This window comes from Theropithecus gelada, chromosome 12 (assembly GCF_003255815.1).
Source record: "Theropithecus gelada isolate Dixy chromosome 12, Tgel_1.0, whole genome shotgun sequence".
Classification (NCBI taxonomy): Eukaryota; Metazoa; Chordata; class Mammalia; order Primates; family Cercopithecidae; genus Theropithecus; species Theropithecus gelada.
The window spans coordinates 31434749-31452556 of NC_037680.1; the positions used below are offsets into that span (position 1 = coordinate 31434749).

General features: G+C 44.4%; 1 protein-coding gene across 4 annotated transcripts in view; it reads left to right on the top strand.

Annotated features, from left to right (window-relative positions):
* Positions 1 to 5465: 5465 nt before the first annotated feature.
* The window catches only part of FMNL2 (formin like 2), a 322575-nt gene continuing 310232 nt past the window's right edge, over positions 5466 to 17808 (top strand). For 3 of the 4 annotated variants that reach the window (XM_025404122.1, XM_025404123.1, XM_025404120.1), the window contains exon 1: positions 5466 to 6077. In XM_025404122.1, coding sequence (XP_025259907.1) covers positions 5961 to 6077 — 117 coding nt within the window. In that variant the 5' untranslated portion in view covers positions 5466 to 5960. The remainder of the gene's footprint in view (positions 6078 to 17808) is intronic. The other variant, XM_025404121.1, reaches the window with a different exon arrangement.

Consider the following 17808-nt stretch of genomic DNA (forward strand, 5'->3'; position numbering starts at 1 on the left):
CATTTTTAATTTCATTTTTTTAAAGTTTATTTCTACTATAGAGTAACACATTTGAATTTTGTATATCAATCTTCTATCCTGAAACCTTGTTAAACTCACATATTAGTTCTAGTAACTATTTTATAGATTCCATTAGGTTTTCTACATAAAAGATCATGCAATCTATTAATGAAGACAGTTGACTTCTTCATTCCAGACCAGATACTTTTTTTTCCCTTTCATTCTTTTTATTTTATTATTATTATTATTATTTTTTTTTTTTTGAGACAGAGTCTTGCTCTTGTTTTCCAGTCTGGAGTGCAGTGGTGCGATCTTGGCTCATTGCAACCTACGCCTCCTGGGTTCAAGCGATTCCTCTGCCTCAGCCTCCCGAGTAGCTGGGATTACAGGTGCCTGCCACCACGCCCAGCTAATTTTTTTGTATTTTGGGTAGAGACAGGGTTTCACTATGTTGGCCAGGCTGGCCAGGCTGGCCTCAAACTCCTGAACTCAGGTGATCCACCCGCCTTAGCTTCTCAAAGTGCTGGGATTACAGGTGTGAGCCACTGCACCTGGCACTTTTTTTTCCTTTTTTTTTTTTTTTTTTTTTTCAGTCTTGCTTTGTCGCCCAGGCTGGAGTACAGTGATGTGACCTCGGCTCACTGCAACCTCCACCTCTCCCGGGTTCAAGCAATTCTGCCTTAGCCTCCACCTCTCCCGGGTTCAAGCAATTCTGCCTTAGCCTCCTGAGTAGCTGGGACTGTAGGCATGTGTCACCACGCCTGACTTTTTTGTATTTTTAGTAGAGACGGGGTTTCACCATGTTAGCCAGGCTGGTCTCGAACTCCTGACCTCAGGCAATCTGCCCACCTTGGCCTCACAAAGTGCTGGGATTACAGGCGTGAGCCACCATGCCTGGTCTTTTTCTGTTTTCAATAGAGACAGGGTTTCTCCATGTTTCCTAGGCTGGTCTTGAACTCCTGAGCTCAGGCAATCCGGCTAATTTTTGTATTTTTAGTAGAGACAGTGTTTCACCATGTTAGCCAGATTGGTCTCCAACTCCTGACCTCAGGCAATTCACCCATCTCAGCCTCCCAAAGTGCTGGGATTACAGGCGTGAGTCACTACACCTGGCCTTTTCCTTTTTTCAATAGAGACAGGGTTTCACCATGTTTCCTAGGCTGGTCTTGAACTCCTGAGCTCAGGCAATATACCTGCCTCGGCCTCCCAAAGTGCTGGGATCACAAGCATAAGCCGCCATACCTGGGCCAAAGCTGATGCATTTTATTTTGTTTTCTCAACTTACTGTAAATGGCCAGAACCTTTAGGACAATGTTGAATAAAAATGGTGAGATTGGATACTCTTGCCTTATGCCTGATTTTAGGAAGAAAGCATTTAGTCTTTGTATTCCTTGGAGTTCTCCGGAGAAACAGAAACACACACACACACACACACACACACACACCCACACACACAAACACACACAGACACATACACATAGTTGTTGGGTTTTTTTTTTTCCTTTTGAGACAGTCTCGCTTTGTCGCCCAGGCTGGAGTTCAGTGGCACCATCTCAGCTTGCTACAACCTCCACCTCCCTGGTTCAAGTGATTCTCGTTCAGCCTCCCAAGTAGCTGGGACTATAGGCATGCACCACCATGCCGAGCTACTTTTTGCATTTTTAGTAGAGATAGGATTTCACCATGTTGGTTATCCTGGTCTCCAACACCTGAACTCAAGTGATCCGCCTTCCTCAGCCTCCCAAAGTGCTAGGATTACAGGCGTGAGCTACCATGCCTGGCTGGAGTTCATGTATTTTGAAATGCTGTTATTGAGTTTTATGTTCTTCTGATGACTTCACCTCTTTATTATTAAATAACCAGCTTTGGGTTTTTTCTTCACATGCCTGTACTGATCTGTACTCCAATGAATACCGGAATGGCCACCTCTGAAGATCTCTGGAGATCTCTCTTCTTGCAGCTCCACTGGAAAAAAAAAAAAAAAAAGAAAGCCCGAGATAGGTATGCATACAACTTCCTAAACACACTGTGTGTGCTCAATCCCCCAGGGTAAGAAGAGCACTGTGCATGCGGAAGGCCTACCCTAAGGGAAGAATCATGGGAAAGAGAGATGGGATCTCACTGTTGCCCAGGCTGGTCTCAAATTCCTGGCCTCCAGCTATCCTCCTGCCTTGGCCTCCCAAAGTGTTGGGTTTACAGGTGTAAGCCACTGTGCCAGTTTGATATTCTTTATAACAAAGCCTGCAATATTTCTTCCCATACAGAATTTTCTGAAGATAACAAAGAGGCTAATTATTAATAACTGGATGCATACTATGAGATGAGAATTATATACATTCTTCTAGACTGTCAACTTCAAACAGAATTCAGAAAACTATGCCTGTAAACCAAATCCATTCATCTGCCTACTTTTATAAATAGTTTTATCGGAACACAGTAAAACCATTTGCAGTTTATTTACCTACTGTCTATAGCTGCTTTTGCACTGCAAGGACGGAGTTGAGTTGATATGACATAGACCATATGGCCCTCAAAGCCTGAAGTTTTTACTATCAGTCCCTTTACAGAAAATGTGTGCTGATCCCTGACTCAGAAGATACTATATTTTGCAAATTGTAAGTACAATAAAGTGATATTTTAACCTATTATCTATGTCACGTAACAAAACTACCTTTAAAACCTAATGGCTTAAAATGTTTTTAAAATGCAAAATTAGCTGGACATGGTGGCACACACCTGTCATCCTAGCTGCTGCTAGGGAGGCTGAGGTGGAAGGATCACTTGAGCCTGGGAGGTTGAGGCTGCAGTGAGCTGTAAGTGTGCCACTCCACTCCAGCCTGGGCAGCAGAGCAAGATTAAGGTCCTATCTTAAAAAGAAAGAAGAAAAGGAAAATGTCTATTAAAACTGTACTTAGCTTCCATGGACACTGAAATGTTAGAACATTTATCTTCTATGTGCATTTCGAAGCTATGCCAGGGATGGCTTGATCAGGGATTCCTCTACAGTGGTGTGATTGCTTTCAAAGAAGCTTTTCCATTATTCAGGACAGATACTTCTACAAGATCAGCTGTTTGAGGGATTGGAGCTAAGTTTTACTGGTATCTCCTCAGGTTCTAAATGTAAGGAACAGCTGTGCAGGTAAGTTCACTTAGTATCTTAGAAAGGCTAAGTGAACTTGGCCACAGAGTAGTAACCCTAAGATTTCTCCATGTTGCCCAGGCTGGTCTTAAATTCCTGGGCTCAAGCAATCCACCTACGTAGGCCTCCCAAACTGCTGAGCTTACAGGTGTGAGCCACTATGCCCGGCCCAGACATTTTCTTTTTTGCCAATATTTTGCACATGAGTTATAACAAATCATATATAATAATAATAATAAATGGAATATGCATTTTTAAATGATTGCTTGATTTTAATTTTGTGGGGAAGAGTGCTACAATTAAGGTAATATAAATGTCTTTTCTTTTCTTTCCCTCCATGCCTTCTCCCCCCAAAAAATTTCCTAAGATTTTGATGGAAGTTCTTATAGAAATTGTACAGTCCTATGGAGTATTTATTTCTCCTCTTAATAATCACAAATAACAACCAAATATTAGAGATTCCAAACATTGAAATGGCAGGAAAGTTCTTTTGGTTCATAGATTTGCACACTTTGTCCTTGGCTTCCCTCAAAGTGTGAGCTTATGAGAGAGACTAGATGTGATAAGACTTAAAGGGAGAAAAAGGTCTTGGTTTCTGGCAGAAATATAGCCGCAGGGAGCCATAAATGTAATCGAAAAGGCTTTCTCAACTGCAGAAAAGAATTCTAGCCTTTTTATTCAGATGGGCAACCCTCTGGGTGGGCTGATTTTGTGAGTCAATCAGATCCAAAGTATATGTCTAGAGATTACAAAGGAAATAAATACATTTGTGGGTCAGAAATGTCTCACCTGGTGCAAACTGCTTTCTTTCTCACTCATTTTCATTAGTTTGGGGTGTGTGTATATATAAAACTCCCTGCTTTTCTCTCAGATCAGTAACACATTTGCCACTAACTTTGATACAGCATTACTTTAGAAATACAGGTTACAGTTATTCAGAATTTTAAGTTGAATTTATTTATACTCTTTCCATTCTTTAAAGACTCGAAGTGGTTTAATAGAACACACATGATGTATTTGTGTGTATTTGTGTCATATGCTTTTGGAAAAAGTCACTTGTCAATTATGCAAATAGTTCTTGGAGTGTCTGCCATGTTTAAAGAATCTTGAAGTTTATAAAGATGAATGAAATGTCCTTGATGATTGAATCTTGGTGTACTAACTTGTCCAGAAACACTTGCTATTTACTAAAAGCATAACAACATTACCTGCATATCAAAATCACCTGGGGAGCTTGTTAAACATACACCGGCCCAGGCTCCGGCTCTCGGCTTAAGGAGATTCTGATAATATGCAGAGCTCAAGGTGTGTGTAGTTTTAACAAAAAGCTTCCCAAGTGAATCTGATACACATCTAGGATTAAGAAACACTGCTTTAAACTAAGAAAGGACTAACTGCAGAAGTTCAGCCACAAGTCAACCAGATGTATGCCCTTAACATTCACATGAGCAGTTGACTAAAGTCTCTTATAAGGCTATTTCTATTTCCGAGGTTTCAGAATGGGTTGTTACAGTCTGAAACATACCCCAGAGGACAGAGTCAGGTCTAATCTTTTCTGTAAGACACCTTGCTCGAGACTGCTGTGAAGGAATAAGAGAGCTGCAGTCAAAGATCATCCCAAAGCCTCCCAGAACACTCTATAATTATATCCATCTCACATGAAACATGGGTGTGTAAATTTTCTCCTTCGCTAGATTGGCAAGTATTCCAGTACAGGGCAAGTCTCTTTTTTTTTTTTCCTTCCACCAAGGAACACAATAACCCATACATAATAGGTGTTTGACAGGTGTTTTTTTTTTTTTTTTCTTTTAACTGAATTGAATCCTTACCCAGTTCCCAGGGGCTGACTATATATACCCATAAATTATACATTTGTTTATAGAACATTTCAATCACACCAAAGAACATATATATGGAAGAAAGAACGATGAACAAGCACCCATGGACCCCCCCCCCCGCCACCTCCCCGTTTATGAAACAGGACTTTGCCAATGCTTTTGAAGTTCTTTATTGAACTAGATCTTTTAAAAACAGCAACGATTTTCTGAATTTTAATCAGAAGGCATGCATTCCTTCATTCATTGATTGGATTCCGTCATGGTCAGACCTGCCTACCAAGTGTCAACATGATATACACAATGTAGGTATTCTACTGTTGGGGTGAGGAGGGTCAAAAGTGACATAAGCTATCTCCAGAGACGTACGGATCGCCCTTGCTGCAAATGGCCCCAACTCGGCCTGGCGCTCTGGAGCGGGCGTGGTTTCTGCGCGCGGACACTTTGGGCAGAAACTACGCGTCCCGGCAGTCCTCGGGGCGAGTGGGCGGAGCCGGGCCGGGGGCGGGGGCCGGGCGAGAGGGGGCATTGTGTAGGGGAGCGCGGAGCTGCATTTGTCTGCTGGAGGTGTTAGCCGATCAGGCGCAGCCGTGGCCGGCAAGGGCTGGAAGTGTCAGAGGCGGCCGCGGGCCCGGCAGAAGGCCGAGTAGGAGGAACCACGCGTCGGGGGCCGCGATCTCTAGCAGGGGGCGGTGTGCCAGCGGAGCACCATGCACATAGGCGCCCAGCGCCCCGACTACCCCTCCCGAGGAAAAGAGGCCGGGGCCGCGCTGGGGCGGCGGAGAGCATGAGGGAGGCCGGGGGGCGGCTCGGCTTGGAGCGCTGCTAGGGAGCGGTGCGCGCCGCACACCCGCCTGGGCACAGCGGAGGGTGGGGAGCCGGGCAGGTCGCGCCTGCGGGCGGGAGCCGACCGCCGGGAGCTGTTCTGATTTCCGACGCGCACGCTAGGGGCCCGGAGCAGCCCCCGGCCCCGGCGCGCCGCCGACATGGGCAACGCGGGGAGCATGGATTCGCAGCAGACCGATTTCAGGGCGCACAACGTGCCTTTGAAGCTGCCGATGCCCGAGCCAGGTGAACTGGAGGAGCGATTTGCCATCGTGCTGGTGAGTGCGCGGCGGCGGCCGGGCGCGGGGACCCGGGGCCCCCGGCCGGGCGGCGCAGCTGACCCCCGCCCCTCCCCTTCGCCCGGTGCCGGGAGCGAGCCTCCATTCCCGTGGGGTAGGCTCCCACTTTCCCCTTTGTGGCCCCCCAGCACTCCTCTTCACCCCCCTGGCAGTCCCCCGGGCTCAGCCTCTCGGGGTCCCGTGATGGGGATGGGGGCTCCAGGCGGGCTGCCCAGCCAGCCCCGAACCCATTGTCTGGCTGGAGAGGCACCTCACGGCGCGTGTGCCCGGGAGGTGCGGCGTGGGCGTGAAGGGAAGGTGGCGCGGGCTTGGGAGGAGGAGGCGGCGAGCCGCTTAGGCTTTTTTTTTTTTTTTTTTTTTTTAAACGAAACAAAACAAAACAAAAAACCCGAGCCCCTGCGGACCATCCCTCGGGCGGCCAGCCCTGGACCTGCGAAGTCCCCGGCAGATGGGGCGCGTGTGGCCGGCCGTAGGCGCCGCGCCGGGCGATGAGCGGAGGCGAACTTGGAGGGCGGACGTCGTGGCTTGGCCAAGGGGAGCTTCCCCGAAAGGGAAAGGGGAGACCCACAGCAGTGCGGCGCCTCGGCCCTTGGAGAGGAGCAGGGGCGTCTGAAACCCAGGCTGGGGAGAACCTCAGCGCGTTCCCTCTAGACTTAAATCTTAAACCACAAAAATGTGCAGTTTTGCGGGGACGTGTTGCGAGCTGTCCTGACTGCACGGGCGACCCCTCCTCTCCTCTTGCACTCCCAGCCAGGTCCCCCGCTCCCTGCTGCATTCCGCTTCTCCCAGCTTTCCAGCTCCTCGAATCCAGGACTCTGAAAACTCCTCTCTTTCTCCCTTTCCTACTGGGACTGTGTCTGGGCCCCTCCCAGCCGAGGCTTGTGCTGTGAGCTGCAGAGGGTGTGGCGGCTTGCCCCAGCCAGGATCTGGACTGCAGTTGGTCCCCAGACTTCCAGTTTTAGCGTCCCAGCCTCTTCTAAGGGATGTTGGGAGGGACACAGGAGAGATTGGACGCATTCCTATTCCTCACACTTGTACACTTCTCTTTTCCTACTTGGTTACCTCTAAACTCCACAAGACTAGGCAGCAAGGGAAACTCGTGATCCGGGCAGCCAACGATTGTCCCTGCCTGCGGGTTTTCTTTTCTTCTTTTGTTTTCATGAAAACTTACAACTTTGGCAGAGGACTCGAGTTCTAGATCAAAAATCGGTTTTCTGAGGTCTGCTCAGCGACAGGACGTTCAAATTGCCTGCCTTCAGGCCTTGAAAAAGGGATGGTTTGGTATGGGAAATGATGTTCTGGATGGCAGGTTAGCTGTGTGCTCTTTAGGAGAACTGAGCTCTCTCTCCCGCCACCTGGAAACTCTGGTGTGGCCGTCGGGGAGATAGATGAGGTTGCTTGGGTTGCTTTGCATCTCCTGTGATCTCCCACAGCTGCTCCCACCGTTGTGCAAGATGGGACACTCAAATGAAACGGCCTAGGCATAATTCTTAAGGCGGCCTGGGTGCATACCTGACCTGCTTTACCAGAGACAAACGTTTTTCTTCAAAACCCTCTTCCTACTAGACATGTGGTTCTTACCTGCTGGCTCTGGCTTTTTTTCCGCCTGACGCTGGCTTTTTTGTTTTTCCATCCATGCTGTGGTGCTCTGTGTGTGTGTGTGTGTGTGTGTGTGTGTGTGTCTGAATACTTGTGGTGGAGGAGCCAGTGACACAGGGAAACCAGTGCAGCAGCCATAATAATAACAATAATGCAATTAAGTTCTGCTTGACTAAGATAGCTTTTTTTTTTTTGCTTGAGCTTTCAGTTACCCTGCTGATTAATAACACATGGTGTGAATTAATCTTTAGAAAAATGATGTCCCATCATTAACATGGTGGATTTGTGTTCCTGTTAAGGCTAGCAGTTGCAAATATAGTATGTAGACAATTATGATTGTACATCCCAAGCTTCTTGGGGCAGTATTGTTGTGGCTACTTTACTTTGTGTCACTGTTACTGGGTGCAATTCCTTTTAAAATTGTTTACGATATTCTAAGCCTCTCAAACAAGAAACAAAAACAATACCAGTCTGACCTTTTTTTGAGTAGAGACAAAGTTTTTGGGGGACCATGTCAACTTGGGAACACTCTTCCTAGGGATACATTTGGACCGTTGATGCGTTCCTTCTCCCAAGTCAGCGCCGCTTGCTCTTTGACAATCTGAGAGAGGAGCTGAAACCTTCCAAATCATCTCCATAAGCCAATAGAAGTGCGCAGTGTTGGTGATTTGTTGGTTTTTTTCTGGAGTTGTATGTGTGATAATCTCAACTTTGCTTTTCTTTATGAGTTGCTTAAGAAATCAGTTCAAACCATTTAGTTCTCGACATCAAGCTTGAAGGACAAGTTTTAGGTGGCAGATTTTTAAGTATGTATGTGGAGGACAATGGAAATTGTGTTGGCGTTATTGATACCAGTTCAACTTTCTTGTATAATAAAGATCATACGGGTGTTTTGGGAGGAAAACCAGATAGTAATACTGTACAGAAAAGTGTCCAAGCACCTCATTGTAAGTATGGCTTACATCAATGATTAACAGACTTTTTCAAGCTAGGAAAACAATTCCTCCCAACCTCCAGCTCTAGAATATTTAAGGCCTCAGGGAGAAGTAAATAAAAATTAAAATGACAGAAGCCTATTTTATTTCTTGTTAGGAAAGCCTTAAGAGAGAACAAACCTACTCAGTAACTATCCCCTCCCTCCCCATCAGTTTATATGGGTTAAATTATGTGAATATAAAAAATTGGTGGGTATGAATGGAAATGAGAGAATAAAAGACTAATGAATTTACAGTAGAGGGGTGAACTTTGAAAAGTAATCTTTTTAATGAAAAAAATGAGTTCGTGACTAGCAAAAATTGGATCCCAGTCTTAGGAGTTTAATCCTCCCAAGGATAGGCATCTTCAGTATCATTATAGTAATAGTTATAAAACTTCTGTTTAAGGGAAAAGATTACTGTCTTAGTGTATACATTTAACCATTTGCTTCCCTCTACTGACCTTTCAGGTAGAGCTAGAAGGTGAGATACATGTACCTTTGTGTATGTGTATGTGCAGTGTTTCTGTTATACTCTAACCTATGTATAATTTATATGGAAGTGTTTCATAAATTATAAAGTCAGCCATGTACTTCAATCTTTGTTCTTTGATGTAAGGATGTATATGTTTCATAGGTAATATTAGCCTGTGTTTTTGGGGGGTTCTTCACATCTATAATAGCCATGTGGCCCTCCATTGTATTTGTTAACCATTGTCTAATTTGGGGGGTTACATCAAGCTTGTCAACCCACTGCCTGTGGGCTGTATGGGCCCAACACAAATTCATAAACTTTCTTAAAACATTATGAGATTTATTTCGTGATTTTTTTTTTTTAAGCTCATCAGCTGTTGTTAGTGTTAATGTATTTTATGTGTGGCCCAAGACAGTTCTTCTTCCGATGTGGTCCAGGGAAGCCAAAACATTGGACATCCCTGGGTTACATACACACATCCACAAATACTCCCATGTCCTTTATTTTTAAAGATGATGATAAGAAGGTGGTTCTTGGTGGATGTGGTGAACAACTGATGGTTTTTGTCTGAAAATACCTCTTTCTACATTAGACACTCCATAATATTCACTCATTTTTGGCTTGCAGTCACTGTTTACAACTTAAAAGGCACACCCTTGGATGCCTTTGTTGAAGAGCTATCCTAAAAATTCTTTTGTTGAGTTTCAGAGGAGAGGACAATTTTTAAGTCTCTGTCTTATCTGCTGTATCTTATGCAATATCAGGTATCAGGCAGCACTGCAAACAGATTTAAAATTATTAGGAAGTAATGGTTTAGGGCAGTATTATCTTATATTTGGTATCAGGAACTGCTTTGGTATCTGATTAATTTGAGTCCATTTCCTTCTCATTCTTTTCCCTCTTGCCCTGAGATTGAATGTGGTCATTTTGTTTTAAGAAGGAGTGGGAACATTTTCTGAGTATCTACTATGAGTAGGCCTTTTACCCGTTCTCATTTAATGCTCATAGTAACTAATGCTATCAGCAACATTATAGATGCATAAATAATGATTATCTAAGCTGGGCACGGTGGCTCACACCTATAATCCCAGCACTTTGGGAGGCTGAGGTGAGAGGATCGCTTGAGCCCAGGAATTTGAGACCAGCCTGGGCAACATAGTGAGATCCTGTCTCTATGAAAAAAGAAAACAAAGATTAGCCAGGTGTGGTGGCTTGCACCTGTAGTCCCAGCTACACAAGAGACTGAGGTGGGAGGATCATTTAAGTCCTGGGGGTCGAGGCTGAAGTGAGCCATGTTCGTACCATTGTATTCCAGCCTGGGTGACAAAGTGAGACCACGTCTCAAAAAAGAAAAAGATTACCTAAGTTGCCTAAAATTGTACAGTTATTAAATAACTGATCTGGTCTTTCAGCAGAGATTTGGATCTGTTCCCTGCTCCCTCTGGCCTTTCCTTCATATTATGCTTCCTTAGGCTTAGAACTGGGAAGAAAAAAAGGGCCTGGGACTAGCAGTAAAAACTTCCTGTCTGGTTAGTGCAAATTTCTGACTGGATAAAGTTGGCAGAAATTCTTCAGAAGTCACTGAAGTGAGGTGCATTTGAAGTTTCTTCTCTTTAGATGTCAAGCCTTTTGGCATCTTCACTGTGCTCTTCTATTTTCAAGCATGGAGTTAAAAATTGATCTGGCCCAAAAAGGTACTCTTCAGTTTTTCTTTTCAAGGCAGATTTGAAATACCTTGGTTGAAAAGTTTGTTCTCCAAATCAGAAGGAATAGACAACTTGTCAATGCAACGCATATACTCCATATATAATTACCTGTGAAAAGGAAAGGAAGGTCAAGTTGTGTTTGTTTTTTTTTTTTCTTGAGATGGAGTCTTGCTCTGTCACCCAGGCTGGAATGCAGTGGTGCAATATTGGCTCACTGCAACCTCTGCCGCCCGGGTTCAAGCAATTCTCCTGCCTCAGCCTCCTGAGTAGCTGGGATTACAGGTGTGTGCTACCATGCCCGGCTAATTTTTGTATTTTTAGTAGAGATGGGGTTTCAGCATCTTGGCCACGCTGGTCTTGAACTCCTGACCTCGTGATCCACCTGCCTCAGCCTACCAAAGTGCTAGGATTACAGACATGAACCACTGTGCCCCGCTGGAAGGTCAAGTTTTAGCGTTTAAGTTTATTTCCCGCTGCAAGGCGTTGCTCCCTTTCAGCCACTTCAAGGAGAACACTTGCCATGAAGTCTGTTGAGCAGATGGGTGGGTGGAGTGTAGTGAGGCCATCGGATGCTGCTGATTTGTTTTCTCACATTCTTTCTCCTGTTGTGAGGGAAAGAGAGTATGGGAGAGGGGCGGTGGAGTGTTGTCACGTTGAGCCATTACAGTTTCACCCTAGGCAGTAACTCCCTGAGCTGTTTTATTCTCCTAAGTGGGAATATATGGTTAGGGCTGTATCATTATCAGGATACATTTTTTCCTCCTAATAATACCAGTAAAAACTGTGACAATATATTGGGGTGTCTAGGATAGAAGTTGATCAAATGCAAATATTTGGCTCCAGGAAGAGACTGGCAACAGTGTAAAGTGATGAAATTTGGGGAGCGATGGTATGCGTGGCCTTAAATCCCTAAGTGATAAGAAGTACTTTTGCTTGTGGCCTCTCATTTAGCATTGGCCTGGGAGGCAGGAGACCTAGTTTCTAGAATCATATTTGCTGCACCAACTTGGACAAGTTAAACTCTTTCCTCTGGCCCTTGGTTTTCCTCCTTTGTGAGTAGGAATAGAATTTGGCACAATTGTTAGTATAGTCGTGAGATGATGGAAATCATAACACTCGAAAGCATAAAATTTCCAGAACATAATACATTGTGATTCATTAGTTGACGCTGGCTTTTGAAGAGCTTTCAGGTGGAAATGTGTGTAGGGGTGTTCTGTGTGGTCTAAAGAGTAGAATTCCCCAGGGTCAGTGACTGAAAGTCATATGAGCATAGGGAAAAATATTCTAACACATAGAGTTGTTGAAAATGGATGGTGCGTTCTCCATTAAAGTTATTCAGATAATCTGTGTGAAAAACACTGGTGACTGGAAGGCCCTTTCCAGCCCAAGACGATAGAAAGTACATTATTGGCTTGAAAGTTACCCTCTTTGAGGTGAGTCTGCCACTTGCAGGTTCTAGACATAGAATTATAGCCCCTGAGAGTGGGGGAAGATCTCCTGGTAGGTCCTTCTTGGGCTCAAAGAAGAAAAGGATAAGTATGTGCTGATGTTTGTTCTGGAAATTCATTTGACTTTATGAGAACTGTTGCCTAAAGGGTTTGGTCTTAATGAACAGTGTTCTTCTTTTCATATTTAGAGCTTGGGGAATAGGGTCAAGGTAAAGTGGGCTCTCTAGCCCTCAGGTTTAAGCAAGTAATAGATGTCAAAAAAGCAGATAATACAAGAAGCACTGATTATGGATGATTGCCCCTCCTTTGCAAGAGGGCGCTGTAACTGGAATCCTTTTAGGAACACAGCATTGAATCCTTAGAAGGAACAGCCTAGAGGAGCTTAGGAGGGAATGTGAGTTACAAGCTATACGGTTGCTTGGCAGATCTCGTCTTGTAGAGCAACTCTTTATGGAGTGCCACCCCATCCTGCAGATAACACGAAGTGTGTCCCCAGGCTTTGGAGTCATGGTTCCTTAGAGAGCCTTCATGTACCTTCTTAGTTCTCACCTACTTGAACACTGGGGACAGAGATAGCTCATTTCTTGTCTTCCCTTTAGAATTCCAACTGTTCATACTGCAGGGTGATCTTCCTTGCTCTTTCCCAGTGACCCACTCCTCCTTTCCAGAAACCTGTCTTTCAACATAACGGCAAGGACTATGCAGTTTCCAACTGATAGGATATAATTTGGAAGCATTGTCTAAGGGAAGAGCTGTTAGGTTGGAGAGCTGCCTCTTGAACTGGGATTTCAACCAAGGCCCGCAGATGTGGACCAGACGGGCTTGGAATTCTGAAATTGGGCAACACTTAGCCCTGTTTACCAGGTATGATGATGTTCAATGTTGACACATAAAAATGTACTTTCTTTTCACTCTCTTAAAAAACAAACAGAAAAACATGACCATCAGTGTCCACTGGTAGGCACTTAACACAAACTCTGTATGATTTCTAGTCTTGTATAGTTTCTAGGACAAACTTCCTATAGTTTCTGTGATTCCATGATCTTCAGTGTTCTTGTGTAGCCTGTAACTGACTTTGGTGACCCTTGTTTCACATGTAACCTTAGTCCACTTTTTTCTTTGCAGAAGTTCTGAGGCATTTGTAAGCCCCTATAACTACATTGCCACAGAAGCTGAAAGCCTTGAGGTGTTTAGACCCTGTTATCTCCAGAAGTAATCTCACTAGACTGACTTCTGTAATCTCACCTGACTTATTTCTTCATCATTTTGGGAATGATGTCAAATATCAAATAGTTCATTTTTTTTTTTTTTGTTTTGAGACGGATTCTCTTTCTGTCACCCAGGCTGGTGTACAGTGACGTGATCTCAGCTCACCGCAACCTCTGCCTCCTGGGTTCAAGTGAGCCTCCTGCCTCAGCCTCCTGAGTAGCTGGGATTACAGGCATGCACCACCACGCCCGGCTAGTTTTTGTACTTTTAGTAGAGGTGGGGTTTCACCATGTTGGCCAGGCTGGTCTTGAACTCCTGACCTCAAATGATCCACCCGCTTTGGCCTCTCAAAGTGCTGGGATTACAGGCATGAGCCACCACAGCCAGTTTAAATAGTTCACATTTTTGACCTTGTGCCTGGTGCTGGGACACTAAAGTGTGACTGATGGTGCTTTTAAATAACACATCTCACTAGTCTCAAGTCCTGCCTTGATTGAGGGTTTGCTCAGGGACCTGACTTCCTTTCCTTGTTTTTTTTAACTCTCTGTGGAAGTTTGGCAGAGCATCTTATTTAAGGTAGGATAAGGGTATTGGTAAGTTAAGGTAGTGGTTCTCAAACGTGGTTGTGCATTGACATCACTTGGGGAGCTTCAAAAAGTACAAGTGGGCCAGGTACAGTGGCTCATGCCTGTAATCCCAGTACTTTGGGAGGCCAAGACAGGAGGATTGCTTGAGGCCAGGAGTCCTAGACCAGCCTGGAGCAACATAGCAAGACCTATCTCTACTACTAATGAAAATTAGCCAGGTGTGGTGATGCACGCCTGTAGTCCCAGCTTACCTGGGAGGCTGAAGCAGGAGGATTGCTTGAGCCCAGAAATTTGAGGTTGCAGTGAGCTGTGATTCACGCCACTGCATTCCAGTCTGGGCAACAGTGTGAGACTGTCTCTAAAAAAAAAAAACAAAACAAAACCAAAACAACAACAAAAAACAAACCCACATTTGCCTGGGTGCCACTCCCAGAAATTCTGATAAATTTGTCTGGAATGTGACCTGGGTATCATTTTTTAAAAAAAGCTCCCTAGGTGGTTTGAATGTGCAGCCAAGGTTGATAGCCACTGTGCTAGATGTTTTTCCCCTTTTTCTTCCTAACACAAGGACCAAGCATATGAGTTAAAACCAGCAGAAAACAAGATAGTGAGTGTAACAGAAGAGGGCTTGTTTAAGAAGTTAAAAAAAAGTTGGAGAGATTAGGCAAAACTGAGAAGGTTGAGAAGAGTTAAAAAAACTAGACATTCGATTCGACTAAAAGCTGTGAGATGAAAAAATACAGAAGAAAAGGATCAAATCCTGTTGAATGGTAGAGAGACTTTATTTAACTGTTTAAGAAATGTCCACCAAATTATCATAATGAACATTTGTGAGAAAATTCTATACATAATGTATAAGATTGAGCAGTGACCTAGAGGTATACTTCTGGAGTAGAACAATCAATAAATCAATTGCATTTTTGCTTAGGCCTCTATTCTGCAGCCTAATTGTTTGTTGGTTCAATGCAGGCCTTTTGCTTTGATCTCTGGTTTTACCACTTACAAAGACTTGATGAGCTTGGCTTCCTGTAGTGAAATTCAAATACACTTGTGAAATGTAAACAACATTCATTTATTAAGAATCCTATAATCAAGGCAAATTGGCATGCTTATATAAGCAATTAGCCTTGAGAATAGAAAGATAAATAGGATGCTAGGTCAAGAATGAGCTGATTGTTCTCAATGCAAGACTCTAGTTATTTCTTTATTCATTATAACCTAAGCAAATAGACATTCCTCTTATTCATAATTTTTAGCATTTGTGGTTTGGGGTTTGAGGACAGGATATGTGGTTTTCTGGAACTGAGAGGATAGTAGCAATTATTGTTTTGTTTTCATTTAGAAATATAAATCAATCTTATAAGGAACTGTAGGTGGTTGATTTATGATTAGATAAAACTTTCTAGTAGTAGGGAACAGGGCAAGAGAAGGTATGGATTTAGATGGGAATAGTAAAGGATAATAGTTCTATTTTGGTGGGGAAGGTAAAGAAGATGACAATTTTACAGTGGCAGAAAGATTAAAAATAGTCTCATCTGCCCTCATTGAATAAATTGAATAAAAAAGGAATAAGTTTTTTTTTTTATTGACATAGAAGGAAGCAGTATGATAACTAATAGCAGGAGAAGTTGGATATGTCATGATCAGATTTGCACCATGGCAACACTCAGTTTTGGCCAGTGAGTTCAGTACTGCTGACTGTCTTAGTTGTGAAAGCTAGAGACCTAAAATGCAAAGGCAGTGAATTGGGTGAATAGCTTTGTTAGGTTCAGTTCTGGCCCTTTCATTCCCTGATATGGTCAGCTTTGTTGTTCTTCTGAAGAAATTTTCTCTTTGGTGACAATGGAGTATCTTGACTAATCAGGGTTCTTTATTCCCAAGGACTTCTGACTGGTGAACCTAGGAAGCCAAATGTCTTGGGACCAGGATGCCATAAACTTGGATTCCTTGGGCCTTACCATAAAGTCACTCTACTGCCAAATAATTCGGCCATCCAGATGTGAACCTGGAGAGGCCATTTAGAACTGTGTGGCCTCCTGGGCTTGTGCAGCCCTTCCCCTTGCCAGTGTTTAGACCCTCCAATGGCCTTTTATAGCAGAATGTTTGGTTTGGTTCTCAGGGTCCGCTTTTTGGAAAGCATTATTTGGCTTAGAAATCTCCAGATTGGGCTGGGCGCGGTGGCTCAAGCCTGTAATCCCAGCACTTTGGGAGGCCGAGACGGGCGGATCACGAGGTCAGGAGATCGAGACCATCCTGGCTAACACAGTGAAACCCCGTCTCTATTAAAAAAATACAAAAAACTAGCCGGGTGAGGTGGGGGGCGCCTGTAGTCCTAGCTACTCGGGAGGCTGAGGCAGGAGAATGGCGTAAACCCGGGAGGCGGAGCTTGCAGTGAGCTGAGATCCGGCCACTGCACTTCAGCCTGGGTGACAGAGCCAGACTCTGTCTCAAAAAAAAAAAAAAAAAAAAAAAAAAAGAAATCTCCAGATCATTTGTGAATTTACCAGGTCTCATTTCTCATTAAACAATTCTTTAACATTAAACACCTATACTTTTTTCTTCTTTTTTTTTTTTTTTCTTTTTAGATGGAGTCTTGCTCTGTTGCCCACACTGGAGTGCAGTGACACAATCTTGGCTCACTGCAACCTCCACCTCCTGGGTTCAAGCAATTCTCCTGCCTCAGCCTCCAGAGTAGCTGGGATTACAGGTGCGTGCCTCCATGTCTGGCTAATTTTTGTATTTGTAGTACAGACGGGGTGTCACCATGTTGCCCAGGCTGCTCTAGAACTCCCAACCTCAGGTGATCCTCCCACCTCAGCCTCCCAAAGTGCTGGGACTACAGGCGTGAGCCACCACACCCGACCTATACTTTTGTTATTTCACCAGTAATTATCAGAAGTTCTGGCAGGGTATGGTGGCTCACATCTGTAATCCCAGTGCTTTGGGAGGCTGAGGTGGGAGGATCGCTTGAGGCCTGGAGTTCGAGATCAGCCTGGGCAACAGCAAGATCCTGTGTCTATGAAAATTTAAAAAAAAAAAAAAAAATAGCTGACTTAGTGGCACACTCCCTGTAGTCCTAGCTGCTTGGGAGGCTGAGGTGGGAGAATTGCTTGAGCCCAGCAGTTTGAGGCTGAAGTGAGCTGGGATCATGCCACTGTACTCCAGGCTGGGTGACAAAGTAAGATACCCTATCTCTAACTACAAAAAACGTTCTACGATTGATTTCCTCTGATGTTTCTAATGATAATGGAGAAATTTAAAAGTTCTTTCTTCGTCATTTTTTAGAATGACATTGCCTGATCCTCCTTTAAAAAAATCTTTTCATGGCCAGGCACGGTGGCCTAGACCAGGCGCCATGGCTCACGCCTGTAATCCCAGCACTTTGGGAGGCTGAGGTGGGCAGATCACAAGGTCAGGAGTTCGAGACCAGCCTGGCCAACATGGTGAAACCCCGTATCTACTAAAGATACACAAAATTAGCCGGGCACAGTGGCACGTACCTGTAGTCCCAGCTACTTGGGAGGCTGAGGTAGGAGAATAGCTTGAACCTGGGAGGCGGAGGTTGCAGTGAGCCGAGATCGCACTATAGCACTCCAGCCTGGGCGACAGGACGATAGTCCACCTCAAAAAAAAAAAAAAAAAAAAATCTTTTCACAAAACAAACACAGTTGCAACCAACTCCCAGATGAGGAATCAGAATCCCTCCCTCTTGT